The following is a 23262-nucleotide window of genomic DNA, read 5'->3' as shown; positions in this document are numbered from 1 at the left end:
ATTATCTTAAAGATTGAAAATTTTTGTGCATTAAAAAAACCTTACTAAGCAAGAAAAATGAGGAAAAAAAGAAACCCATTGGGGGTACAACCCCAAAGCCCTGCGACATACAGAAAGCTTCTAAAAATAAACATCAAACCACCAACAAGAAAGAAAGATATATCAAAAAAAAATTGCACTTAGATAGTGGAGGAAACCTATCAGTTAACTGAAATGATAGTAACGAGCAAATGAGCCCCATCTCTTCTCAAAATCAAATAAAGGTTCAAAGATTCGACTTCTAATTTTCTCCAAGCTAAGACACAGCATCACTTGAGAGAACCATTGTGCCAAAGTAGGAGCTGACATATCCTTCCATTTCAACAAGATGGCCCTCCTAGCTATCAATGTAACAAAAGCAATAACATGTTGGTCAGACACAGAAATAGCATGGATATTTTGAGGAATTATTCCAAAAAGCACAGTCAACTTACTAGGTTGTAAGTTGATTTGGAGTGCTTTAGAAATTGTCGAAAAGACTGATTTCCAAAACTGTTTTAATATCGAACATGACCAGAACATATGTGTCAGTGTAGCTATCTCAGTTTTACATCTATCACAATACTTGACAACACTGAAAGTCTCTCCTTTGTCAAATGGTAACAATGTACAATTTTAAACTGAATCAGTGAATGAATAGCACATTTCAAAAAAGAGTTAACCAGCTTCAGAATCCACGTCCAATCCTCCTGTATAAAAGTCAAATTAAGTTCCTTCTCCCAATCCTGTTTAATCTTAAGTAATGGATGCTTATCCCATTTTAATAATAAATTATAAACTCTTCCAATAGAACCTTTTATCGAAGGGTTCATACTCATAATAGTATCTAACAAGTCAGCCTCCAATATGTAAGGAAAATTACTTAAATATTTTTGTTAAAAATGTCTAACTTGAAGGTATTGTAAAAAGTGTGAATATGAGAGAGAATATTTATCGACTAATTGTTCAAAAGACATCAATCTGCCTTCTTTAAATAAATCCAAAAAAGAATTAATACCTTTATTTTTCCAAAGTAAAAAACTTGGATCACTCCAGGAAGGTTTAAAAAAGTAATTACGATAAATTATACTACAAAGTTTAAATTTTTATGCAACATTTTGCAGCACTACTGATCTGGGTTCAGTTCCTGCTGATGTCGGTAAGGAACTTGCACGTTCCTTCCCTCCACCGGATCGGTTACTTCTGGGTGCTCCAGATCCCTCCTGTATTCCACAGACCTTTGTATTAGGATTAATACATTGTGGGTATGCTTTGTTGGCACCGGAAGCGGGGTGACACTTGTAAGATGCCCTGCAGCTCATCCTCGGACTGTATTGGTTACTGATGCATTTCAGTGTATGTTTCAATGTACGTACACTGTCTTTAATAAAGCTAGTCTTGATCTTTACAAATCTAATCTTTAGCAAAGGAAATTGCTGATGGTTAGCATGAACTAGCCTGGATTCAGTGGGCCAAATACTGATCTGTATGGAATTGGGGACTGGAGGGAGAAGCCCAAATGGTCACACACGAACTCCACACAGACAGCATCCTCTGGAGTCAGTGTGAATGGGTGAGAGGGGTGGTGGGTGGGTGTTGTCAAAATCTGGTTTGGGGCAAAATCTGGTTTTTCCATAGACGCTGGAGTTCCTCTGGCATTTTGTGTGTGTGTTGCTCGGATTTCCAACACCTGCAGATTTTCCCTTGTTTGAGAAACAGGCCTTTCAGCCCACTGAGTCGGTGCTGACCATCCACCATCTATTTAACACCATTATTAGATTAATGCAATCAGAATCCCCCACCCTCCATTATCATCGACTACCCCCAGCATTCCACCATTAGCTACACATTGGGGGCAGTTTACAGCAGCCGATTAACTCATGTCTTTGGTATGGGTGAGGAAACTGGTGGGAACCCATTCCAGGAGAAAGAGGCAGGCACACAGTGTTGGAGGTCAGGATTGAAGCTGGGTCTCTGGAACCCACCGCACTACTGGATCTCTGGAATCCTCCACCCCCGGGATGTGTGGAGACCCCGATTAAATTGGAGGTTGGAGTAAATAGACCGGGGAGTTGAGGGATACAGAAAAGTGGGGCTGAGGCCAAGGTCAAATCGACCATGTTGCTATTGACTGGGTCAAAGCTCAGGACGATTTGGGGATGGCGCTGCGTCTGCCAGTGGGCTGCGTGGTGTTTGCGTCAATCCTTTTTCCTTCCCCTTTTCCTGTCGGGACTGGACCTGCCTTCCTCGGAAGCCTAGGTTTGAAACTTGGATGGGAGCCCAGTCTGCTGACACATCCGAGTCTCGTAGTTTCTCACTAGGTTAGCTCACAAGGATTTTCTTTAGAAGGGCCCTCCTTTGAATCGATCCAGAGTGGTGGGTTATTGAAGCCACCCCACTGGGTCTCTTCAAACCCTGGACACAGTAGATGACCCTATCAAAGTTGCATGTGTCAGCCCTGAAAGACTGTTCAGGAACAGTTACCACCCTTCAACTATCAGACTCCTGAACCAATGTGAATAACTTCACTCACCTCAACTCTGAACTGATTCCACAACCTGTGGACTCACTTTCAAGAACTCTACAACTCAAGGTTGTTGAGTCCTTGAGAAGATGAATATAAAGGTTGTATACTTTGCTAATTAATGTACTTTGAATTTCTGTTCTCATTTTTTTGTATTTGCAGTTTGTGTTTTGCACATTGGTTGTTTGTCTTTGTAGTTTATCATTGATTCTGTTTTGTTTCTTTGTATGTACTGTGAATGCCCACAAGAAAATGCATCTCAGGGTTGTATATGCTGACATGTATGTACACCATAACTTATTTTGAAAATTGGGGCACTTAACGGTGGTGAGAGAGGAGGCATAGGGGCAGATGTAGCACTTGTTCCACTTGCCGGGGAGATCAGTGGGGTGGGACAAATAGACAGGGGAGTCATAGACAGAGTGATCCCTTTGGAAAGCAGAGAGTGTGAGGGAAATATTATCCTTCCTCACCTGACTCGCCTGTTACCTGCCAGCTCGTACTCCTTCCCCTCTGCCCTTTCTTCCTGAGTTTTTGCCTTTTGGTCCAATCCTGATGAAGGGTCTCAGCCCGAAACTTCGACTGTTTATTCCCCTTCATATATGCTGTCTCACCTGCTGAGTTCCTCCAGCATTTTGTGCCTTATGCTCTGGATTTCCAGCATCTGCAGAACCTCTTGTGTTATTGAAGCCTCCAGCTTGGCGTGCACCTTGAGATCGTGGCTGACCTTTGACTTCCCTTTCTGACCAGTGAAGATTTATCGTTCTGATTAAAACTAACAATTGGAGCAGCATTGGCGTGCCCTTTGCAGAAGGAAGTTCCAAAGTTGAACCACTGTCTAGCTATTTCCTGGAAAGGGTGGGTTATCTGTTGTGGCGACACAGTGGCGCTGCAGGTAGAGCAACTGCCTCGCATCTCTGGGGTCCCAGGTTTGATCCTAACCTCCGGTCTTATCTGTCTGCTTTCCTCAGAAATATATCAGTGGGATGTGGGGGGTGTGGAAGAGACATGCTCGCTTCATATTGAACAACTTGGATGAGTGGGCAGTGTGTAGAATAAAATGGGATTTCTGAAAAATGAATGATTGGCTTTATGAAGCTTTGAGTAGATGTAAATAAGGTTGACGGGACTGGAGGACCTGAGTTGTAAGGAAAGATTGAATAGGTTGGGACTTCATCCCTTAGAATGTAAAAGACTGAGAGATTTGATGGAAGTATGAGCAGTATAAATTGGGTTAGTGCAAGCAGGCTTTTCCCTCTGAGGTTGAGAGGGACTAAAACTAGAGGTCATGGGTTAAGAGTGAAAGGGGGAAAGTTTAAGGGGATCATGAGGGGAAATTTCTTCACTCAGAAGGACATGAGAGCGTAGAATGATCTGCCAGTGCAAATTGTGCACGCAAGCTTGTTTCCAACGTTTAAGAGAAGTTTGGGAAAGTACATGGGATGGAAGGGGTATGGAGGTCTCTGGTGTGGCTGCAGGTCAAGGGGAGTGAGCAGTTCTGCATGGACTAGATGGGCTGAATGGCCTGTTTCTGTGTTGTACTTCTCTATGATACTTATCTACTGAAATTCCAAAAATCAGGAGTTATAAGGAGAGACTTGTCGGGCTGGACTGTTTTCCCTGGAGTGAAGGAGGCTGGGGGTGACCTGATGATGGTGTGTAGACTTATGAGTAGGTTTAGATAGGGGAATAGACATTTTTTTTCAGGGTAGGGGAGTCTAACACTAGACGGCACTGGTTTAAGGAGAGAGGGGTAACTTTAAAAGGGACCTAAGGGGCAGGCAGGTTTTTCCAGAGTTGAAATTCCCTCTCTTGGGACGCTGGTCTTGCTCCCAAGGCAGTGGGGGCTGAGAGGTGATGGGTGAAAGGTTACTGGGGGGAGAGGCAAGAGTATAGAGTTGAGGTTCCATTGAGTCAGCCGATGGCAGAGCAGGACTGGAGCGGCCTGTGACCAGCTTCTCTAAATGAAATGTGACCATTTTGTTTCATCTGGTGTTGTCAGACTTCCCAACTACTAAGCTGGAAAGCTACTCTGCAATTTCAACACTTGCCTCTTGGCTAGAATGCTCAATCTCCCTCACCAAGAGGGAGGCACTTCTAAGGAAGTGTTTCTGGGAAGTGAACAGGGATATCCTGAGGCTGGGATAGCAGGTGCTGCAGCCTTCCTGATCTCTCTCCTTCAGCTTTCTTCCTCCCGTTCTGAAAGAGTGGCAGGGGTACAGGGGCCGCAGGCAGTATTGAGGTCTGTTTTCATGTCATATAGCTAAGGAACAGCCCTGCACTCCTAGTCCCCCACACGGTCAAACAGTGCGCTGGCAGCGTCCGAGGCTGGGATTGAACCCAGGTCTTCTGGGCTTGGGGCAGTGGCTCTACCACCATGCTGTGGAGCATGGACGGGTGTGAAGAGCTCGAGCCAGCTTGCTCACCGGTGAGGAGTGGGAAGAGTGTCAGGTTTGGGTCTGCCTGCATTCCAGAGCTCACCTCACCACCACACTACAGCTTCCATACTCTGAAGCTGGAGGCTGAAAGAGGAGCAGTTCGTGTTTACAGAGTTTCTTGATGTTTGCCCTAACGACGTGACCTCACTCAGCGAATGATGTCACTAGATGTAAGCAGCTCTGGGTGAGGGCAGATTAAAAAGAAGGCCAGTTGTGCTGTGCTCTAACAAGTTGTAGGCAGATCCGGTCATGACAGTTGGAATAAGGGAGGCGTTCATGAGTCATTGTGCTTCTGTGGTTGCGGTTTCTTGACACGTCAGGCTCCTGGGCGCTGTGCAAGATGTGTGTGAGGGGCTATTATTGGCCCCAAATTCCACCCCCTCCTCATGACCACAGAATCAGAATCTGGTTTATTATCACTGATATAATGTCATGAAACTTGTTTTCAGAAATATCACTAAGTTCAAATAAGAAATGATGCACAAGAGGAATAGAAGAATAGAAAATGCTGGAGGAACTCAGCAGGGCAGGCAGCGTCTATGGAAAAGAGGATTGTTGATGTTGCGGGCCGATGCCCTTCAGCAGGACTCGAGGAAAAAAATTGTTCATGGACCGTTTAGAAATCTGATGATGGAGGGGAAGAAGCTGTTTGTAAAATGTTGACTCTGGGTCTTTTAGGCTCCTGTACTTCCTCCCTGATAGTGGCAATGAGATGATAAAGCAGTGGTGGGATAGAGGTTCAGGGTGTTGCTGCTTGGGGAAAGTAATTGTTTTTGGGTCTGGTGGTCCTAGCATAGATGCTATATAGCCTCCTTCCTGATGGGAGTGGCGCAAACAGTCCATGAGCAGGGTGAGTGGGATCCTTCATGATGTTACGTGTCATTTTCCAGCCCCTCTGATGGTGGGTTGGCTGGTGTCGGTTGAGCCTTCCTGTTGGCTGCAGTGTGGATTCCGTATCGTGCAGTGACGCGGCTCGTTGGGCTGTCCTCTACCGTGCATCTGTAGAAGGTCATGAGTATTGATGTACTCAGTCCAGCTCTCTGAAGCTTTCTCAGAAAGCAGAGGCGTTGGTGAGCATTCCCGATTGTGTTCTGAGACCATGAGTGATTATGTGAGATGTGCACTCCCAGGTTTTGCCCATGGTGGAACTAGTTGAGACCACAGTCCTCTGCAGCTTTCTTTGTCAATCCTGAGTATTGGAGCCTCCAAACAGGTGGAGGTGACATACCAAATCTCCTCAAACTCCAAATGAAGCATAACTTCTTTATAATTGCATCAATGCATTGGGCCCAGATAGCAAATCTGAGATGTGGTTGCACAGGAAATTCCACTATGCGCACGCCCTATCCCACTGATTGCATTTTCCCCTTTTGGTACTTATCTGGATCCCATGATGCTGAATTAACACCCATGTCCTTGCAATCAGAATTCACGCAACCACACAAAATCGATCAACCTTGTTATGCAACCTTGGCACTCTATCTCTGACCCCTGGTTGTCGATACCTTGGTCATCAGAAGCTTGATTTGAGGTGGTGACTATGATAATTCCAGACTTTTGTGAGTCTTTCTATACATTTGCACTTCAATCTGCCCCACCCCCTCTGCACCCGTTTTCCCCACCCCTGCCCATTCTACTTGACGTGTGAGTGACTAACGTGTTTGCCTCCCTCCCACCGCTCTTCCCAGGGAAGAAGTGCAGGAAAACTGTGTCCACTGGCAGAAGGAATTTCGCTTCATGTGCAAGACGAACGCCAGCCCTGTCACGGGGGTCCTGGATCCGAGCATCTGTCGAGTGTCTGTCCGCAAGGTTAGTTTGCTTTTTGCTGTCTGCACAGGTGAGAGCCGTGGTCAGACAGTGTCCAGACCAACTCGGCTGGTGAAACCAAATTCAACATTTGGATAAATGGTGTAGCCAATTGGTATTAGTTTAATATTGTCATGTACTGAGATGCAGTGAAAAACTTATCTTGCATATTGTTCGTACAAATCAGATCCAGATAAATTTATTTATCATATCTACATGGAAACCCGTTGTAACATGGTGAATTGCTTCATCGAGCACCTCCATTCCATCCACCAAAAGGGAAATTTCCCTGTGGTCGAACATCTAAATTTCCACAGCTTCACTACCCCCTGGTTAAAGAAATTCCTCCTCATTTCTGTTCTAAAGGGCTGTGCCCTCAGGTCCCAGAGTCTTCCACCAGTGGAAACACCTTCTCCGCATCCACTCTATCTAGGCCTTTCAATATTTAGTGGGTTTTCCCTCAAGCTTCTCTTCTCCAGCAAGTACAGGCTCAGAGCCATCAAATGTTCTTTGTATGTTAACCCTTTCATTCGGGATCTTCTCATGAACCTCATCTGCACCCTCTCCAATGCCAGTGTGTTCTTTCTTAGAAATGGAGCCCCAAACTGTTCCTGGTACTCCAAACACAAAATGCTGGTAGAACGCAGCAGGCCAGGCAGCCTCTATAGGAAGAAGCACTGTTGATGTTTTGGGCCGAGACCCTTTGTGCCTGGCCTGCTGCGTTCCACCAGCATTTTGTGTGTGTTGCTTGAATTTCCGGCATCTGCAGATTTCCTTGTGTCTAGTACTCCAAATGTGGTCTGACCAATGCCTTTTAAAGCCTCAGCATTACATCTTGCTCGTGTGTTTGAATCCTTTCGAAATTAATGCTAACGATGCATTTCCTTCCTTAGCACTGACGCAACCTAGGGAGTGCAGAGGATGCTTCCCGGCCTGAAGGACTTCAGTCATGGGGAAAGGCTGAGCAGGCTGGTGTTGACTTCCCTGCAGCAGAGGAGGCCAAAGGGAGACCTGATAGAAGTGTATAAGATTGGGAGAGACAAAAACAGGATAGAGGGTCCCACTGTTGGGGTATCAAAAGCAAAAGGACATAGGTTTAAGGGGAGAAGAAGTAGAGTTAAGGGAGTTGAGGGTTTATATTCTGTGTGTTTTCTGTGCCTACGTGCCTGGAATGCTTCTGTAAACAACATTTTCTTTAGAGCTGTACTTGTGCATTTGACAATGAACTTCACTCGAGTTTCTTTTGTCACAGAGATTGGTTGATATTGGGATGAGCTGCCAGAGGAGGTGGAGGAGTCAGATATAGTCACTAAGGAGGCTGTTTGGCACTTGGAGGCAAGCCATAGAAAGAGGAACTCAGTAGATCGTGGCAGGAGAATGGGGTTGAGTGGGATGATACAACAGCTATGACTGAATGGCAGAGTGGACTCAATGGGCCGAATGGCCTAATTCTGCTTCTATGTCTTATGACTTTATGAAAACCAGTCTCACCTCCATGGGCTCTGTCTGTACTTCCCGCTGCCTCAGTAACAGCCAAACATAATCAAAGGCCCCAACCGCCCTGGAAATTCTTTTTTTCCCCTTTCCCATTAGGCAGACGATACATGTGCCACCAGGCTCAAGGATATTCCTGTTACCAGATTCTTGAATAAGGTGGGCTCCTTACCTCTCAGTCTATCTCATTGTGATTTTGCACCTATTGTCCACCTGCACCACACTTTCTCTGTAGCTGTTACACTTCTGTCTGCAATGTTAGCTCAATACATGGTGTCATGATTTGATCTGTATGAACAGTCTGCAAGACAAGCTTTTTATTGTATCTTGAGAGATGTGACAACAATACCAGATGGGATTAGTGTAGATGGGTAGGTGGGTTGCCACGGATATGGTGGGCCAAAGGGCCTCTTTCTGAGCTGCAGTACATGTCTCTAAGGATATCCTGTCTATGAAAATAACACAAGGGATGTTGCCGATCTATATTCAGCATGTCAAACACAGTGATGCTGCAATTAATGCACTGCTATAAATTGTAAGTTACTTCCTACTTGACAACAGGAAGTGTTTTGTAAACTAACGACCTGCCTTGGTTGCCAAGTGTTGAGACATCCTGGGATTGTGCAAGACTGTGATGGGAATGTCTAAACTCCCAGAGGACATCTGTCTCGGCATGTGAGCCTTTTCACATGAACTTTGGCCCACCAAGAGAGGGGTCGGATGCTGAGCTGCGGGGGCCACCCCAAACCACAGGGCCTGACCTGTTGTCTGCTTTCTCCCCTCCCACAGGAGCTGAAAGGCGGGAAGTCGTTTATGAAGGTAGGGGCCACTTCTCTATATTATGTTTTGTAACCGTAAAACATTATTTAGACAGAAGGCACGGGGGTCCAAAAGTGAGGATCTAACTTTGTGTTTATTTAGTGAGGGCACGCCGATCATGTGGTAGTGTGATGACGTATGCAATTCGCGTATTTATACATAAAACCCTTAATGAGTTACCTAAATGAACAAGAATGCTTAATCACACAATATATATGCAAGATATAATTAAAATATTAAATACACAACGCCCCGTCCTCATCTGGTGGGCCTTGAGTCGGGGAGTGGGTTGGAGGGCTGGAAAAGAGAAGGGGTTATGGACGTTGGGTAGAGTTCAGCAGGGAGGGGTGGAAGGGTGGGACGATGGAGGGTGGAAGGCAGGAGGAAAGAGAGGAGTTGGGGTGGGGTGGAGGGGGTCAGGGTTGGTGAGAAGATGGGGAAGACTTCGGAAGCAAGAGGAAGTGTTGGGAGGTGGGAGTGAAGGGGTTAGGAGGGAGCAGAGGTTGGATGGGTGATGAGGTCAGAAGTGAGAAAGTGGAAAGGAAGAGTTGGGGTGGAGGGGTTTGGGAAGGCGGAGGGATGCTTGGGTAGATGGGGTGAGTTGGGTAGGGAGAGGGGAGACATGGGAGTGATGGGAGATTAGGAAAGGGAGGGGTGAGCACATGGGGTGGGGGTTTGAGGAGGTTGGTTTGAGAAGGTGACGGGACAATGAGAGAGAGGTGAAGGGCTAGCAGTGGGCAGGATGTATGGGAGGAGCAGTAAGCAGGGTGGAGGGGAATGAGGAAGCAGGGCGGGTGGCAGATTTTAGCGGCAGGGCAAGGAGAAAGTGGGTGGGGAGGGGCGGTGATGGGGAGGGTGGAGGCCAAGTTCCGTCTGGGGTAATGAGGAAATGGGGGGGGGATGCAGGGCAAACGAGGTTTATGCACAAGTGTGGGTGAGAGGGTATGCATCTGTGAGTCTCTGCCGGGTGGGGGATGAAGCGAAGGAGATGGCTGCGGGGGTGGGTGGGGAGCAGAGATTGGCTTGGTATGGCTGAGACGGGCCTGGGGGTAGGTGGGGGGCAGATTGGCTCAGTAGTGGGAGACATTGATGGGTCAGAGACTGGTAGGAAAACCTTCCATTGTCATGTGTCTGCAAGATACACCAGCTGGTTGGTTCCTTGAAAATACAAATACCCTTTGCATTCACTGTTTGGTTTAGATTGTAAACCAAACCATATCCATGGTGTAATGGATTTAACAGGAATGGCAATGCAAGGTTTTCAGCACCGTGGATTCAAGCAGTACTGTAACAGGCCCTTTGGCCCATTGAATCTGTGCTGACCATCGACCACCCATTTCCGCTAATTGGTACCATTTTACACCTGACGCATCTCCCCAGAATCTACCCCTTGCCCCCACAAAAGGGGCAATTGAGAGGGGGCAACCTGCACGTCTTTGGGACGTGGGAGGAAATTGGAGCATCGTGAGGGAGACTGTGCACCAGAGGTTGGGATTGAACCTGTGATGCTGGAGCAGCATCATTGTGCCCACTGTGCTCTGGTCCTGCCCTTGTATACGTAACTAAAGCTTCGAGGGTTCAAGCGACTGAACAGGAAGGCTGGTTGGATCAGCCATGACCTTATTGAACAGCAGGGCACATTTGAAGGGCCAAGTGGCCCACACCAATTTCATTTACTATTGGTGTTATCTCCCGAATAAATTGCTGTTGGTTTATTGTTGCCATATATACCATACCAAGATACAGTGAAGAGCTTGTTTTGTACACTGTTCATACCGATCAGATCATTATGTGGTGCATTGAGATAGATGGAGGTAAAATAATAACAATGCAAGTAACGTGTAAAAACAGTGCAGGGAACTGTGTAGGTTTGTGTTTCATTTCTTGCTGTTGACTGTGAATTTATCTCCACCTTCCTCCTCCTCCTCCTCCTCCCCTCCTGTAGCTGGGCTTCGTAGACCTGAACCTGGCCGAGTTTGCCGGTGCCGGCTCCACTGCTCGCTGCTGCCTCCTGGAGGGCTACGACACCAAGAACACGCGGCAGGACAACTCCATCCTCAAGGTATGCAGCGGCTCCCGGGAAAGTTGGGTTTAAAGTGCGGCCGTGGCCACGCCGGAGCTGGTTTGGAGACGATTTCCGGGATACTTTGGCAGCAGGCCCCTGGCACACGTCCCGCCTTTCCATGAGAGCTCAGCTCCATCATTCTGCCTGTTTATCTCTGAGATGTATGATCCTTGTGGTGAGCATGCAGGTTTCTCCCATGTGCTCTGGTTTCCTCCCATATCCCACAGTTTCATGGGTTAATAGGCTGCTGTAAATCGCAACACCCCATGGGTAGGGGAGGAGTGGAATCTGGGGGAGGGGACCATAAGGCATAGGAGCAGAATCGAGTCTGCTCTGCTATTTCAGCATGGCTAATTTATTATCCCCTTCAACTGCATTGTCCTGCCTTATCCCTGTAATCTGATTAATCAAAAACCTACCAATTTCCGCTTTAGATAAACCCACTGACTTGGCCTCCACAACCCTCTCTGGCAATTAACTCAACAGATTCACCAGCCTCTGGCCAAAGAAATTCCCTGTCCTCTCTGTAAGAAGAAGTTGATGAATAAAATTAAGGTTGTGTGTAAATGGGTGTTTGGTGGGGGGGTGGGGGGGAATCTTCATCCCAGAGAGGGGAGAAGAGGGAATGTCCAGGGTCGGTGGAGACTTTAATCATGCTGGCTGCTTTACCAAGGCACTGAGGAGGATTCGTTTGTTGGTTTCACATGTTAGTTGAACAGGTACTACCTACTGTAAACAAAAGATTCTGCAGATGCTGGAAACCCAGAGCAACGCACACGAAGTGCTGGAGGAACTCAGCAGGTCAGGCAGTGTTTATGGTAATGAATAAACAGTTGACATTCCAGGCCTAGATCTTCCTTCGTGATTGGGAAGGAAGGGGGAAGTGCCTCGTACAATCGTGCTGAAGGGTCTCGGCCCAAAGAATCGACTGTTCTCTTTTCCCTCGATGTGGCCTGGCCTATTGAGTTCCTCCAGCAGTTTGTGTGCTGATGCACCATCAATAACTCACACTGAGACGTAAGGCGAGATATCGGCTTTTATTGACTGGAAGAAGGAACCAGGAGTGAGTGTCCATCATACTATGTCCTGGAGACTGAGGCCGAGCGTCAGGCCTCAGATCGCCTTTATACAGGGGCCTGTGGGAGGAGCCACAGGAGCAGTCAGCAGGGGGCGTGTCCCGACAGGCACATAGTTCACCACATGTGCACTACTTTGATTTCCAGCATCTGCAGATTTCCTCTTGCTAATATAATCCTGTCCCCTCTTGAATGTGTGTCTGAATGGCTCTACACCCTCTCTCTCCACCCAGGTATCCATCAGTATGCAGCTACTCTCTGGCGATCCCTGCTTCAAGACGTAAGTATGACGGCTGGGAGGAGGGGGATTGTGGTCTGGGTATTTATGGGGTCAGGAGGTTATTGTTGCTATAAGAATGTCACATCTTTAAGTGCACCCTGACGTGATTGGCTGCTGTCTGGATGAGTTGTGGAGAAGCTATTGTTTTGAGGGAGCACTAAGCTGATTCCACACATTGCACGCTCACTCCAAGAGGAGGAGCTGGATGCTGCGAGTGGGTCAGATAGCGTGAGGCCCTGTATTTAAGAAAGAAAAGGCTGGCATTGGAAGCAGTCCGAAGGAGATTCATCAGGCTACTTCCTGGGCTGAGTTTTTTTCCAGATTTATTTACGTGTTACATTTACATCAAGGCAGACAGTAAAATGTGTCATTCGTGCTAACAAGAGATACAACCCAAGGATGTGCTGGGGGCTGCCCCCCGTGTTGGGCGGGTCAGACGTTGAGAGGTCATGAACAGGGGTGGGAAGCACAGTTACCAGGCTGGGAGCAATCCTATGTTTTATGGTCTTGCGAAACTCAGTGGCTCAAACAATATCAGTGGGAGGAAAGGAACTGGTAAGTTTTTAGGACAAAACCCTTAATCAGTCCTGATGCTGGGTTTTGACCAGAAATGTTGGCGTCATTTCCTAAAACAGACGCTGCTCGTCCTGCCGATTTCCTCCAGTAGAATGTTTGTTGCTCCAGATTCCGGCCTTTGCAGCCTCTCGCCTCCAGTAATCAGAGGTTTTAGACAGTGTTGTATAGAAGAAGATAAGAGCTGGGAAAATATTAGTGTTCAGTTTTGATCACCCTGCTACTGAGCTGGAAAGAGTGCAGAGGAGAATGGTGAGGATGCTGCCAGGACCTGGACTGAGTTACAGAGGGAGAGAGAGGTTGAGCAAGTTGGGACTTCAGTGCTGGAGAACGTGGAGGTGCACAAATTCTCGAGGATTGCAGGATGAATGCACACAGCATTGGGGAATGAAGAACTAGAGGGCACAGGTTTTGGGTGGGGGGGGGGAGATCTAATAGGAACTCGTGGGCTGCTTTTTCACCCAGAGGATGGTGCGTGTATGGAGCGAGCTGCCAGAGGGTGTGGTTGAGGCAGGTATATCACAGCATTTGAAAGACACCTGCACAGGTACATAGGTGGGAACAAATTAGAGGCATACAGACCAAGAAAAGGCAGGTGGTTATCATGGTCAGCATGGGCCAGTTGGTCTAAAGGGTCTCTCGGTGTTTCATTTGGAACGATGCCTGAAAGTTAGATCAGAAAATAGTGAAGTACACATCAGGGCAGGCAGCATCTGTGCAGGGGGAGAGTCCAGAAGGTTGTGGATTCTGAGTAAGGGTCACTGACCCCAAATGCTCATTCAGATTCTCTCCCTCGGGCTGCCGACTGACCAGCTTTGTGCTTCCAGCCGCTCACTGCATTGCCCCCACTGCCACCTTGAACTGACTTACACTTTTCTCCCTGCAGTCCCCAGTCCACGGCCAAGCCCATCGAGGTCCTGGGCTCTGGGAGCTCCTTGGCGCTGGATTGTAAAGGTGATGATGGGACGGGGAATTCTGACCTGGAGACGGAAATCCTCCGGCTGGACATGTGCAAGCAGAGGAGTGTCAGGTCCTCCATGGGGACAGGTGAGCATCCTGCACACCCTGGTCACCCTAAACACTTCCGTGAATAATCTGACTCGATGATGAGCCGGCAATCTGATGCAGTAGGCTTTCAGTCCAAAATTAGATGGGGCTGAGAGATGCTAGCACAGAGGCAGTGGGCTGAATAGCCTCCCTAGCTCCCAACAGTTCTGTAGTTCCATCAAGAAGTTGCTTTGGTGTAAGTGCTGCTGCCACCAGCAGTGGATTGAATCTGGGTCCAGGGATGATTTTCCAGACGGACGTTCCTGACACTGGGTTTAAACAGGATCTGAACTTCGGGAGGAAATGGAAGACTGGACATCAGCTTCCTGCTTGGATGGACTTTTATTTATAAATTGATGTTCCTTCTGGGAATTGCCGGCCAATGCTCTATCCATTAGGAATTTAAGAAACAGGAGACCATTCAGCCCAGAAAGTCTGTGCTATCACAAGATCAGGACTAATTCCTCTCCCTCATCTATTTCCTAACTGCTCCCCAAATTCCACAGTCCCTTTGATGTCTGAAGTTCTTCCCCCTAACCCATTGTGTCAAGCTTCTAGATCTATGAATGATGGGATGGAGGGAGGTGGGAGTGGCTCTTCCTCCTGTGCTGCTACTTTACCTATCGCCTGGTCCCCTCTCTCTCAGCAGGAAGCCCCGAAGGCAGTGACCGCCCACCAGAGCAGGTGATCTGGAATCGGCATTCACGAAATTCCAGCGCCTCCAGTCAACTATCTCGATTCTCAGGTGAGTGGGTGTCCCAAGGTCACATTCGTTGTCACTGCCACGCATACCAGGGCTATTAATGGCTTGGAAATGAGCTCTTTGCAATCACAAACATAAATATATATAAATAATCCATAGCCTGCATGACAAAATATACATAGCATTAGTATACAGCCAGCTCCATCATGAGCTCTAACTTCCCCACCATCAGGACGACTTCAAAAGGCGGTGCCTCGAAACGGAGGCACAGACCATTGAGGATCCCCACCACCCGGGATGTGCTCTCTTCTCATTGCTACCATCAAGGAGAAGGAACAGAGGCCTGAAGACTACTGGCCACATTGAGAAGAGGGCATGGCCTGGATGGTGGGGGTCCCTGTTGAGTCCACCACTCTCTTGCAATCCTGTGCATTTGAGTTGCCGTATCGTACTGTGATGCAGTCAGTTGGAATCACTTCCACTTCACCTGTAGAGATTTGTCAGTCTCACCACAAATGCACGGGGAAGGTGCGCAGAGGATGGAGTTGGGTTAATGTGATTATAAAGATTATATTTATTTGTCACATGCACCGAAATGTGTTGTTTGCGTAAATAACTGACACAGTCCAATTATGCACTTGGGGCAGCCCATAAATATTGCAACACTTCCAGTGCCAACTTATACCCACAACTTACTAACCCTAACCATAATCTTTGAATGTGGGAGGAAACTGGAGCACCAGGAGGAAATCCACAGAGCCATGGGGAGAGCTACAAACTCCTTCTAGAGCTGAACCCAGATTACTAGCAGTGTTAAGGGTTAAACTAACTGCGCTGTGTGAGAGGAGGGAAATTGTAAGTTTTTTCATTGCATTTGTGCTACACCGATGTGCACATGATAATAACTCTGCTTCTCTCCCTCTTCTTCTCCCCCCCGCGCACCCCCACCCTCCCTTTGCAGGTTACAGCTCAGAGGGCTCAGTTTACACCCTCCGCTTTGAGCCGGCCCACCGGCGGGAAGGATCTATCAGTAGCAACCTCTCCTCGGGGATTGGCAGCATGGCTGACCTGCCAAACACGGCGACAGGGAAGGAAATGTCTCCGGAGACTGTGGCCCCGTTACGTGGGCTCCCCTTCCGCATGGAGCGGCAGTTGAGGTAAAGGGCGTAGCTTCCCGTGGGTGTGGGGGGGAAGAAGATGGCTTCATCACTGGACCCTGCTGGGAACACCTGGGAAGGTCCTTGCCCATTTCTGGGGTCCCACTCCCTTGACAAGGTGGAGGGTCAGCCAAATCATGGAGGAAGGGAGGGAGTGCATGCCAACTTGACTCTGCCTCTCTCGGTCGAGGGTGGACTGGGATGGAGCTCTCCGTGTTGAACATCTGCTCTCCCTCCACCATTGCAGGCGGAAAAATGAGGGATCGGAGAGCCGGCCGACGCAGGTGGACGACACGCGGGTGAACGCAGACGACATTGTGGAGCAGATTCTCCAGGGACAAGACTTCAGCCAGTCCAGTGGCTCTGAAGGTGAGGGGGTTGGAGTGGGGTGGGGGAATTATAGGGTCTGCAGGGAGTGCATGAAAACTTCTTAGACCACAAGGTAAGACCATACCACCTGGGAATATAACGGGGTCATTCTCCGTGGTCCTGTGTGCAATGCATTTCATAGATTCACCATACTCCGGCTGAAGAAGTTCCTGCTCATCTCTGTTCTAAAGGGATGTCTCTTTATTCTGAGGCTGTGCCCTTAGATCCTAAGAAAGGAAACATCCTTTCCACATTCACTCAAACCAGAACTTTAAGTATTTGGCAGGTTTGAATAAGATCATCTCCTTCGTCACCAACCACCCCCACCCCTTCCAACACCATCAACATCTTGCCTGGGTTGGGGAGCATGCCTTATGAAAATAGGTTGAGTGAACTTGGCCTTTTCTCCTTGGAGAGACAGAGGATGAGAGGAGACCTGATTGAGGTGTATAAGATGTTGAGAGGCATTGATCATGTGGATAGTCAGAAGCTTTTCCCAGGGCTGCAATGGCTAACAGGAGAGGGCACAGTTTTAAGGTGCTTGGAAGTAGATGTAGAGGAGATGTCAGGGATAAGTTTAAAAAAAAATGCAGAGTAGAGAGTGCATGGAATGAGCTGCTGGTGGCAGTGGAAGTGGAAACGATAGGGTCTTTAAGGAGACTCCTGGATAGGGTCATTGATCTTAGAAAAATAGAGGGTGATGGATAACCTTAAGTAATTTCTAAAGAAAGGACATGTTCAGCACAGCATTGTGGGCCTAAGGGCCTGTATGTGCTGTGGTTTTTCTATGTTCCTATCTCTGAGTTCCAGTGAGAATGGGTCCAGAGACATCAAACATTCTTCAAATGTTAAGCCTTTCATTCCTGAGGTTATTTGTGAAGTGCCTCTGGATGCTCTTCAGCAAATCCTTTCTTAGATATGGGGTCCTAAATTGCTCACAATGTTGCAAATGTTGTTTGATCAATGTGTTATGAAGCTTTTTTGTTGTTAGATTCATTCTTAATCATCTTCATCTTGTGCCATGTCATATGACTTGGGCAACCATGGTCTCATGACCATAATTATTGGCAAATTTTTTGACAGAAGTGATTTGCTATTCCCAATGACCCCAGCCATTGTGAATACTTTTCAATCTGTGTTTGCATAACCAGGACTTGTGATATTCACCAGCTTCTTGTGCAACCACCACCTGCTCCCCTGGCTTCATGGGACCCTGACCGGGGGCTAAGCAGGTGCTACACCTTGCCCATAGGCTAGCAGAGAGATGGAGTGCCTCACATCTCCTTTGGTAGAGGTGTATCCCCCCCATCACTCAACAACCATATAAGGGCATGAACATCAACTTTTAAGAAGGCAACAGCCCCGTATGTTACAAGACAAGAACAAATATAAATTTACAGATAGAAAATAACATAAATTATACCCAAGTTGTATGTGTGAAAAATGAACTATGAGCCGAGTGGAAGATTGAGAAAGGTGAAAAGGGCTGGTCTGAGATGGTGTTAGCGTTTCTCGGGCCAGACTCAAAGCTGAGTTGACTGTCAGTTGCACAAGTACTTATTTCCCATTATGCTTGCTGGTGTTTAAGGACAGCAATGGAGGTCCTCCATCTCTTTCTGTCCATGGCCATCTCCACCGTTGTGCCCCAGGTGTGGCTTGGGGTCCTCCTTTCTGTCCCTACGAAATGAGCCAAGTTGTCTTTAGTCTTCCACCATTTCTTCTGCACTTCAGGGATCCAGTGAAGTTCTGTCTTGGAGTTGGCCTCTCTTCTCATCACGTGCCCAATCCATCTCCAACATCTCCTCACGATGATGTGGTCATGTCCTTTTGGCTGAAGGGGTATGGGGTGGTTGGAGGGTATTCTTTGGCCAGGAGGATCTTCTGGAGGCTCTTAGTGTGCCTAGTCTCTGCAGGGTTCAGGGCTTCCTTCATCATACCAGTAGCTTCCTCTTGACTTTTCACTACTGTCAGCCATGCAAGCCCAGGTTAGAGACTCAGGAATACCATCACGCACAGATGTAGAAGGATTCTTCTTTGCTGTTTACTGAACAGTTTTATTTGACCAATCGGGGTTGCTAGCCCTGAGTTGAACCCCGAACATGGAGGGACTGGCGGTCTACCCAGTCTGGCCTCTACCCTTTGATCTGTTTGGCATGGGTGACCCTATCAAGAGGGAAAGCACAAACCCCGGACGCTGACCAGCGTAGCTCTCCGGGTCAGTTAGGCATGCAGGCCCCCAAACCCTACGACAAGGATGTTGTCCTTTTGGCAGAAGTACATGTGCGTGTGGGAGCAAATAGAGACTTGCATCACAGGCACATAGCATCTGACACAACATTCCCAAGAAAAACATAAATTAAACACACTTTACAAGAAAGACTGTAATTAGAGTGAAGAAGTCAGTTGTAGTGCAGATTGGTTATAGTGTTAGAGGCAGTGATTAGGGTTGTGCATGTCGGTTCAGGAGCCAAATGGTTGAAAGGAAATGGTTGTTCTTGAACTTGATGGCAGTGCAGACTCCTGTGCCTGCTGTCTGATGGCGGTGTTGAGAAGCGGGTGCATTCCGCATGGTGGGGGCCCCTGATGGACATCCCCACTTTAGGTGGCCCTGATGTTGGAGAGAGCCGTGCCCATGATGGAACTAGCTGAGCCCACCACTCTCTGTAGCTTCTTGCGATCTTGTGCATAGGTGTTTCCGTGATGGACCCCGTCAGCGTGCTTTCCGCTGTACATCTGTCGAGGTCTGAAACAGTAGACAAGGGTAAACCTCTCAAGTCAAGATGCTGGCTGCTATGGTCTTGTTCTTGTTCACTGCCTTCCACTCCAGTATTTCACTTGCTACCAAAACTGTGTTGTTTGAAGTTCCTACGTTTACCATCTCTGCAGTAGTGTGACTTGATTTTGCATTTCATTGCCCTAATCTGTCTCCTTCTCTTCCAGATGGCGGACTACAGCTGTACGTGGGACGAGATGGGACAGTCCGACTGGGCAACGTACAGACAGATAACAGGTAAAGGCAGGCTGCAGATCAGTGGGTAGGGTCGCAGTCACAGGTATTTAGTACTGAAACTGGCCCTTCGGCCCACTGAGTCCGTGCTGAACATCAAGCACCTATTTACACCGATCCTGTTCTAGTCCTTCGTTCTCCTCACATTCCCATCAATTTCCCCCTTCTCCACTCAAAGCCCATCACTCACCTACGCACTGGGGCTATTAACCCACTGGGTTGTGGGAGGAAGCTGGATCACCAAACATAACATTTATTTGTAACTTACAGTGAAATGTAACACACACAAAACACTGGAGGAACTCAGCAGGCCAGGCAGCATCTATGAAAACGAGTGAACAGTTGACGTTTCGGGCCAAAACCCTTCATCTGGACTGGAAAAAAGGGATTAGAAGTCAGAGTAAGAAGATGAGGGGAGGAGAGGAAGAAGCACAAGGTAATGTGAGAGACCGGGAGAGGAAGAGGGGTGAAGTAAAGAGCCGGGAAGTAGACTATGAAAGAGATACAAGTGGAAAAAGGGGAATCTGATAGAAGAGGCCATGGAAGAAAGGGAAGAGGGAGAAGCACCAGAGGAAGGTGAGGGGCAGGCAAGATGAAGTGAGAGGGGGAAATGGGGAATGGTGAAGGAGAAGGTGGGGGGGACAATTACTGGAAGTTTGAGAAATTGGTGTTTATTTCATCAGGTTGGAGGCTACCCAGACAGAATACAAAGTGTTGCTCCTCCATTCTGAGTGTGGCCTCCTCATGACAGTAGAGACAGACACGACAGACATGTAGGTTGGGAATGGGAATTAGTTTTTGCCTGTTTACTCTTTTGCATTGATGCTGCCTGGTCTGATGAGTTCGTCCAGCATTTTGTGTGTATTACTTGATTTCCAGCCTCTGCAGACTTTGTCTTGTTGGTGAAGTGTATTGTTTGTGACTGAGGATGTGCTGGGGACAAGTGTTTGCTATGTTGGTGATGGAAGTGTAGCATGCCTTACAGTACAACTTACTGACCCCAGCTTACTGAAATGTGGGAGGAAAGCAAAGCAGGTGGAGGAACGCTGCATGGCCATGGGGCGAATGTACAAACTCCTTACAGACAGTGCTGGGAATAGCACCCGAATCAGGGTTAATATCACTGATACAGAGAATGTCAAAATCTGCTTTCTGGCAGAGCAATACATAAACTAAACATAGCAGTAAGAAATATACAAAAATTAAATCAAATATGTAGTGCAAAAATCGTGAGGTATTGTTCACGGGTTGGTTCAGAAATCTGATGATAATAGGGAAGATGATGTTCCTAAAGAGTCTGTGACTTCAGGCTCCTGTAGCTCCTCTCGGGTAGTAATAAGAAGAGAGCATGTCTTGTGTGAAAGGTCCTTAAAGACAGATTTGCCTTTATGAAGCATTGTTTTTTGAAGATGTGCTCATCAGTGGAGAGGCTGATGTTGCTGACATAGTTTGCAACCCTCTGCAGCCTTTTCCAATCCTGCGCAGACCAGACGGTGATGCAGCCCGTCAGAGTACACTCCATGGTACATCTGCAGACACTTGCTCGAGACCTTGGTGATGTGCCATATCTCAAATTCCAAATGAAATCTAGCTTCTGGCGTGCCTTCTTTGTAATTGTGTCTGTTGGGTGATTACCGGCACTTCAAAGCATTATGCTAGCTGCTACACGTTATGCTACCAACTGTTACCACCAGGATCAAACCTGGGTCTCCAGCGCCATGAGACTGCGGCTCCACCCACTGCAACGCTGTGCACCAGCTCCAATGTTGTAGGAACCGTAGACTTGTACAGCACAGACACAGGCCCGGCGTCCCAAATGGCCTTTCTGCCCATCTACAGTTAATCCCATTTGCCTCCATCGAGGTGAAGCAACATGGACAGGTTTGGAGTGGTCCACTGCTTCATTTTAATTTCTAATCCTTTTCTATTGATTTTAAAAATATATAAAGACAAATACAAATCAGTAGAAGTTATATCAAATACATATTCCAATAGAAGTACAAACAACAAAAAAGGAGTGTACACTGTCAAAATCATATATGGTATAGTATTGAGCTCCTCAATATCCGCAACTCCTCCTACCAATTCAAAAAAAAAGATCAAAAATTGCCATTATTAAGAAAAAGAAAAAAAAACCCACTAAACTAACCTAAAACAAAAAAAAAAGAGAAGACTGGGGATATAATTACAAAAACAAAGGGGAAAAATCCTTCCGGTCAAATCTGAAAAATCATGGAGAAAAAGAAAAAAGATTACCTGAAAAAGTGGGGGGAAAAAAAGTAAAAAAAAAAAAATTTAAATCATATGAAAATATTGAATGAAAGGTTGCCAGGTTTGCTCAAATTCAAAAGATGTATCAAACTGTCTCAACTTCCACAATGGAGAATCAGAGAGCTGAGACCATAAAGAATTTCCAGGAGGCTGAACCTAAAGTTAAACCTGCCCCAGCATCATCATTTACAAAAACAAATTGCAAAACCAATCTCTGAATTGCTAAGGAGAATCCTGTTGCCTTGATAAGTCTGCCCTCGCTCAAGTCACCGTTTCATGGCCAAAACTCCCCATGTCTGTGTCGTATTGTCCTGCTCAAAAGTGCAGGGGTGGTAAATTGGTTTCTTATTGCCGCATGTACTGAGATACAGTGGGGGGAGAAAGTATTTGCCTGCCACCCATACAGATAATTTCATGATGACAATACACTGAGGTCATATGGGGGAAGGCAATAACAATGCAGAATAAAGTGCCACAGTTAGAGAAGGGGCAGAGTAGACAGCTAATAAGGTGCAAGTAGATCATGAGGTCAAGAGTCTATCTTGTCCTACTAACGGACTGTGACAGTGAGGTAAATCCAGCATTGCATTTATTGCATGACTTGGATGACGGAAAGCTAGTAATTGATTTATTTGGCATGGTACAGCAGGATAGTGTAGCAGTTGGCCCAGTGTTTTACCTCTCTAGTTGTGAGATCGGGGTTCAATTCCCACCCCGCCCCGTCTGTAAGGAGTTTGTGCTGCGACTGTGGGTTTTCTCGCAGTGTTCCTGTTTCCAAACACACATGGTTAGAGTTGGTGAGCTGTTGGTGCCGGAAACATGGCGGCACTTGTGGGCTGCCCCCAGCATGCCTCGCTGATTTGATTTATTACAACTGATGCATCTCACTGTATGTTTGACGTATGCGACAAATGAAGCTAATCCTCAGTCACAGTGGGATAGAAGCTACCCTTGAGCCTGGTGGGACGTGTTTTCATGTTTTGGATCTTGTGTCGGATGGGAGAGAGGGGAAGACAATCAGAATCCGACTGATTATCGCTGGTTTAGATTACGTGAAAATAGTCCTTCTACGGCAGCAGTACAGTGCAAAGACATAAAATTACTAAATAAATTGTACAAACCTGAAGGAAAAATAGGGCCGGCTGGTGGTGTAGTGGCATCAGCACTGGACTTCAAGGCAGATGGTTCTGAGCTCAGATCCAGCTGGGTCCCAACCTGGGCAGCAGCAGTATCTGTGAGGAAGAAAGGCCTTCTGTATCTTGCCATGAAAGCCCTATGGACCCTATGGTCCATGAGGTCATGAAGAGTTGGACTCAACTGAACAACAACAAAAGGAGTAATGAGGTCGTGTTCGTGGACCATTGAGATTTGATGGAGGAGAGGAAGAAGCTGTTTTTGAATTGCTGAGAGTTTGACCTCAGGCTCCTGTATCTCCTCCCTGATGCTAGTAACAAGAAGAGGGCATGTCTCAAATAGTGCAAGAAGATCAGGGGTGAGTGGGGTCTTCCTTTATCGACATTAATTGGAGGCTTGCAGGACAGTTATCCATTTGGTGTCTGAAAGGACATTAAATGAGAGGTTACATTCTCTCTCCCAGGGTGTGAGGGCTGTTTGG

The 23262-nt window shown here is 47.1% G+C and overlaps 1 protein-coding gene across 2 annotated transcripts in view; it reads left to right on the top strand.

The window, feature by feature from the left end:
* The window catches only part of LOC132394577 (early estrogen-induced gene 1 protein-like), a 33293-nt gene that overhangs the window by 5481 nt on the left and 4550 nt on the right, over window positions 1-23262 (top strand). Inside the window, exons 3-11 of one of the 2 annotated variants that reach the window (XM_059970882.1) lie at window positions 6669-6789; window positions 9070-9099; window positions 11045-11161; window positions 12474-12520; window positions 13980-14140; window positions 14790-14885; window positions 15805-16000; window positions 16248-16369; window positions 19310-19379. In XM_059970882.1, coding sequence (XP_059826865.1) covers window positions 6669-6789; window positions 9070-9099; window positions 11045-11161; window positions 12474-12520; window positions 13980-14140; window positions 14790-14885; window positions 15805-16000; window positions 16248-16369; window positions 19310-19379 — 960 coding nt within the window. Of the gene's footprint in view, window positions 1-6668; window positions 6790-9069; window positions 9100-11044; window positions 11162-12473; window positions 12521-13979; window positions 14141-14786; window positions 14886-15804; window positions 16001-16247; window positions 16370-19309; window positions 19380-23262 lie in introns of both variants that reach the window. The other variant, XM_059970881.1, reaches the window with a different exon arrangement.

Source organism: Hypanus sabinus, chromosome 5, assembly GCF_030144855.1.
Source record: "Hypanus sabinus isolate sHypSab1 chromosome 5, sHypSab1.hap1, whole genome shotgun sequence".
In the NCBI taxonomy this organism is placed as follows: Eukaryota; Metazoa; Chordata; class Chondrichthyes; order Myliobatiformes; family Dasyatidae; genus Hypanus; species Hypanus sabinus.
Note: the sequence above shows the minus strand (reverse complement) of the source record. Positions and strands in the feature narration are given on the sequence as shown.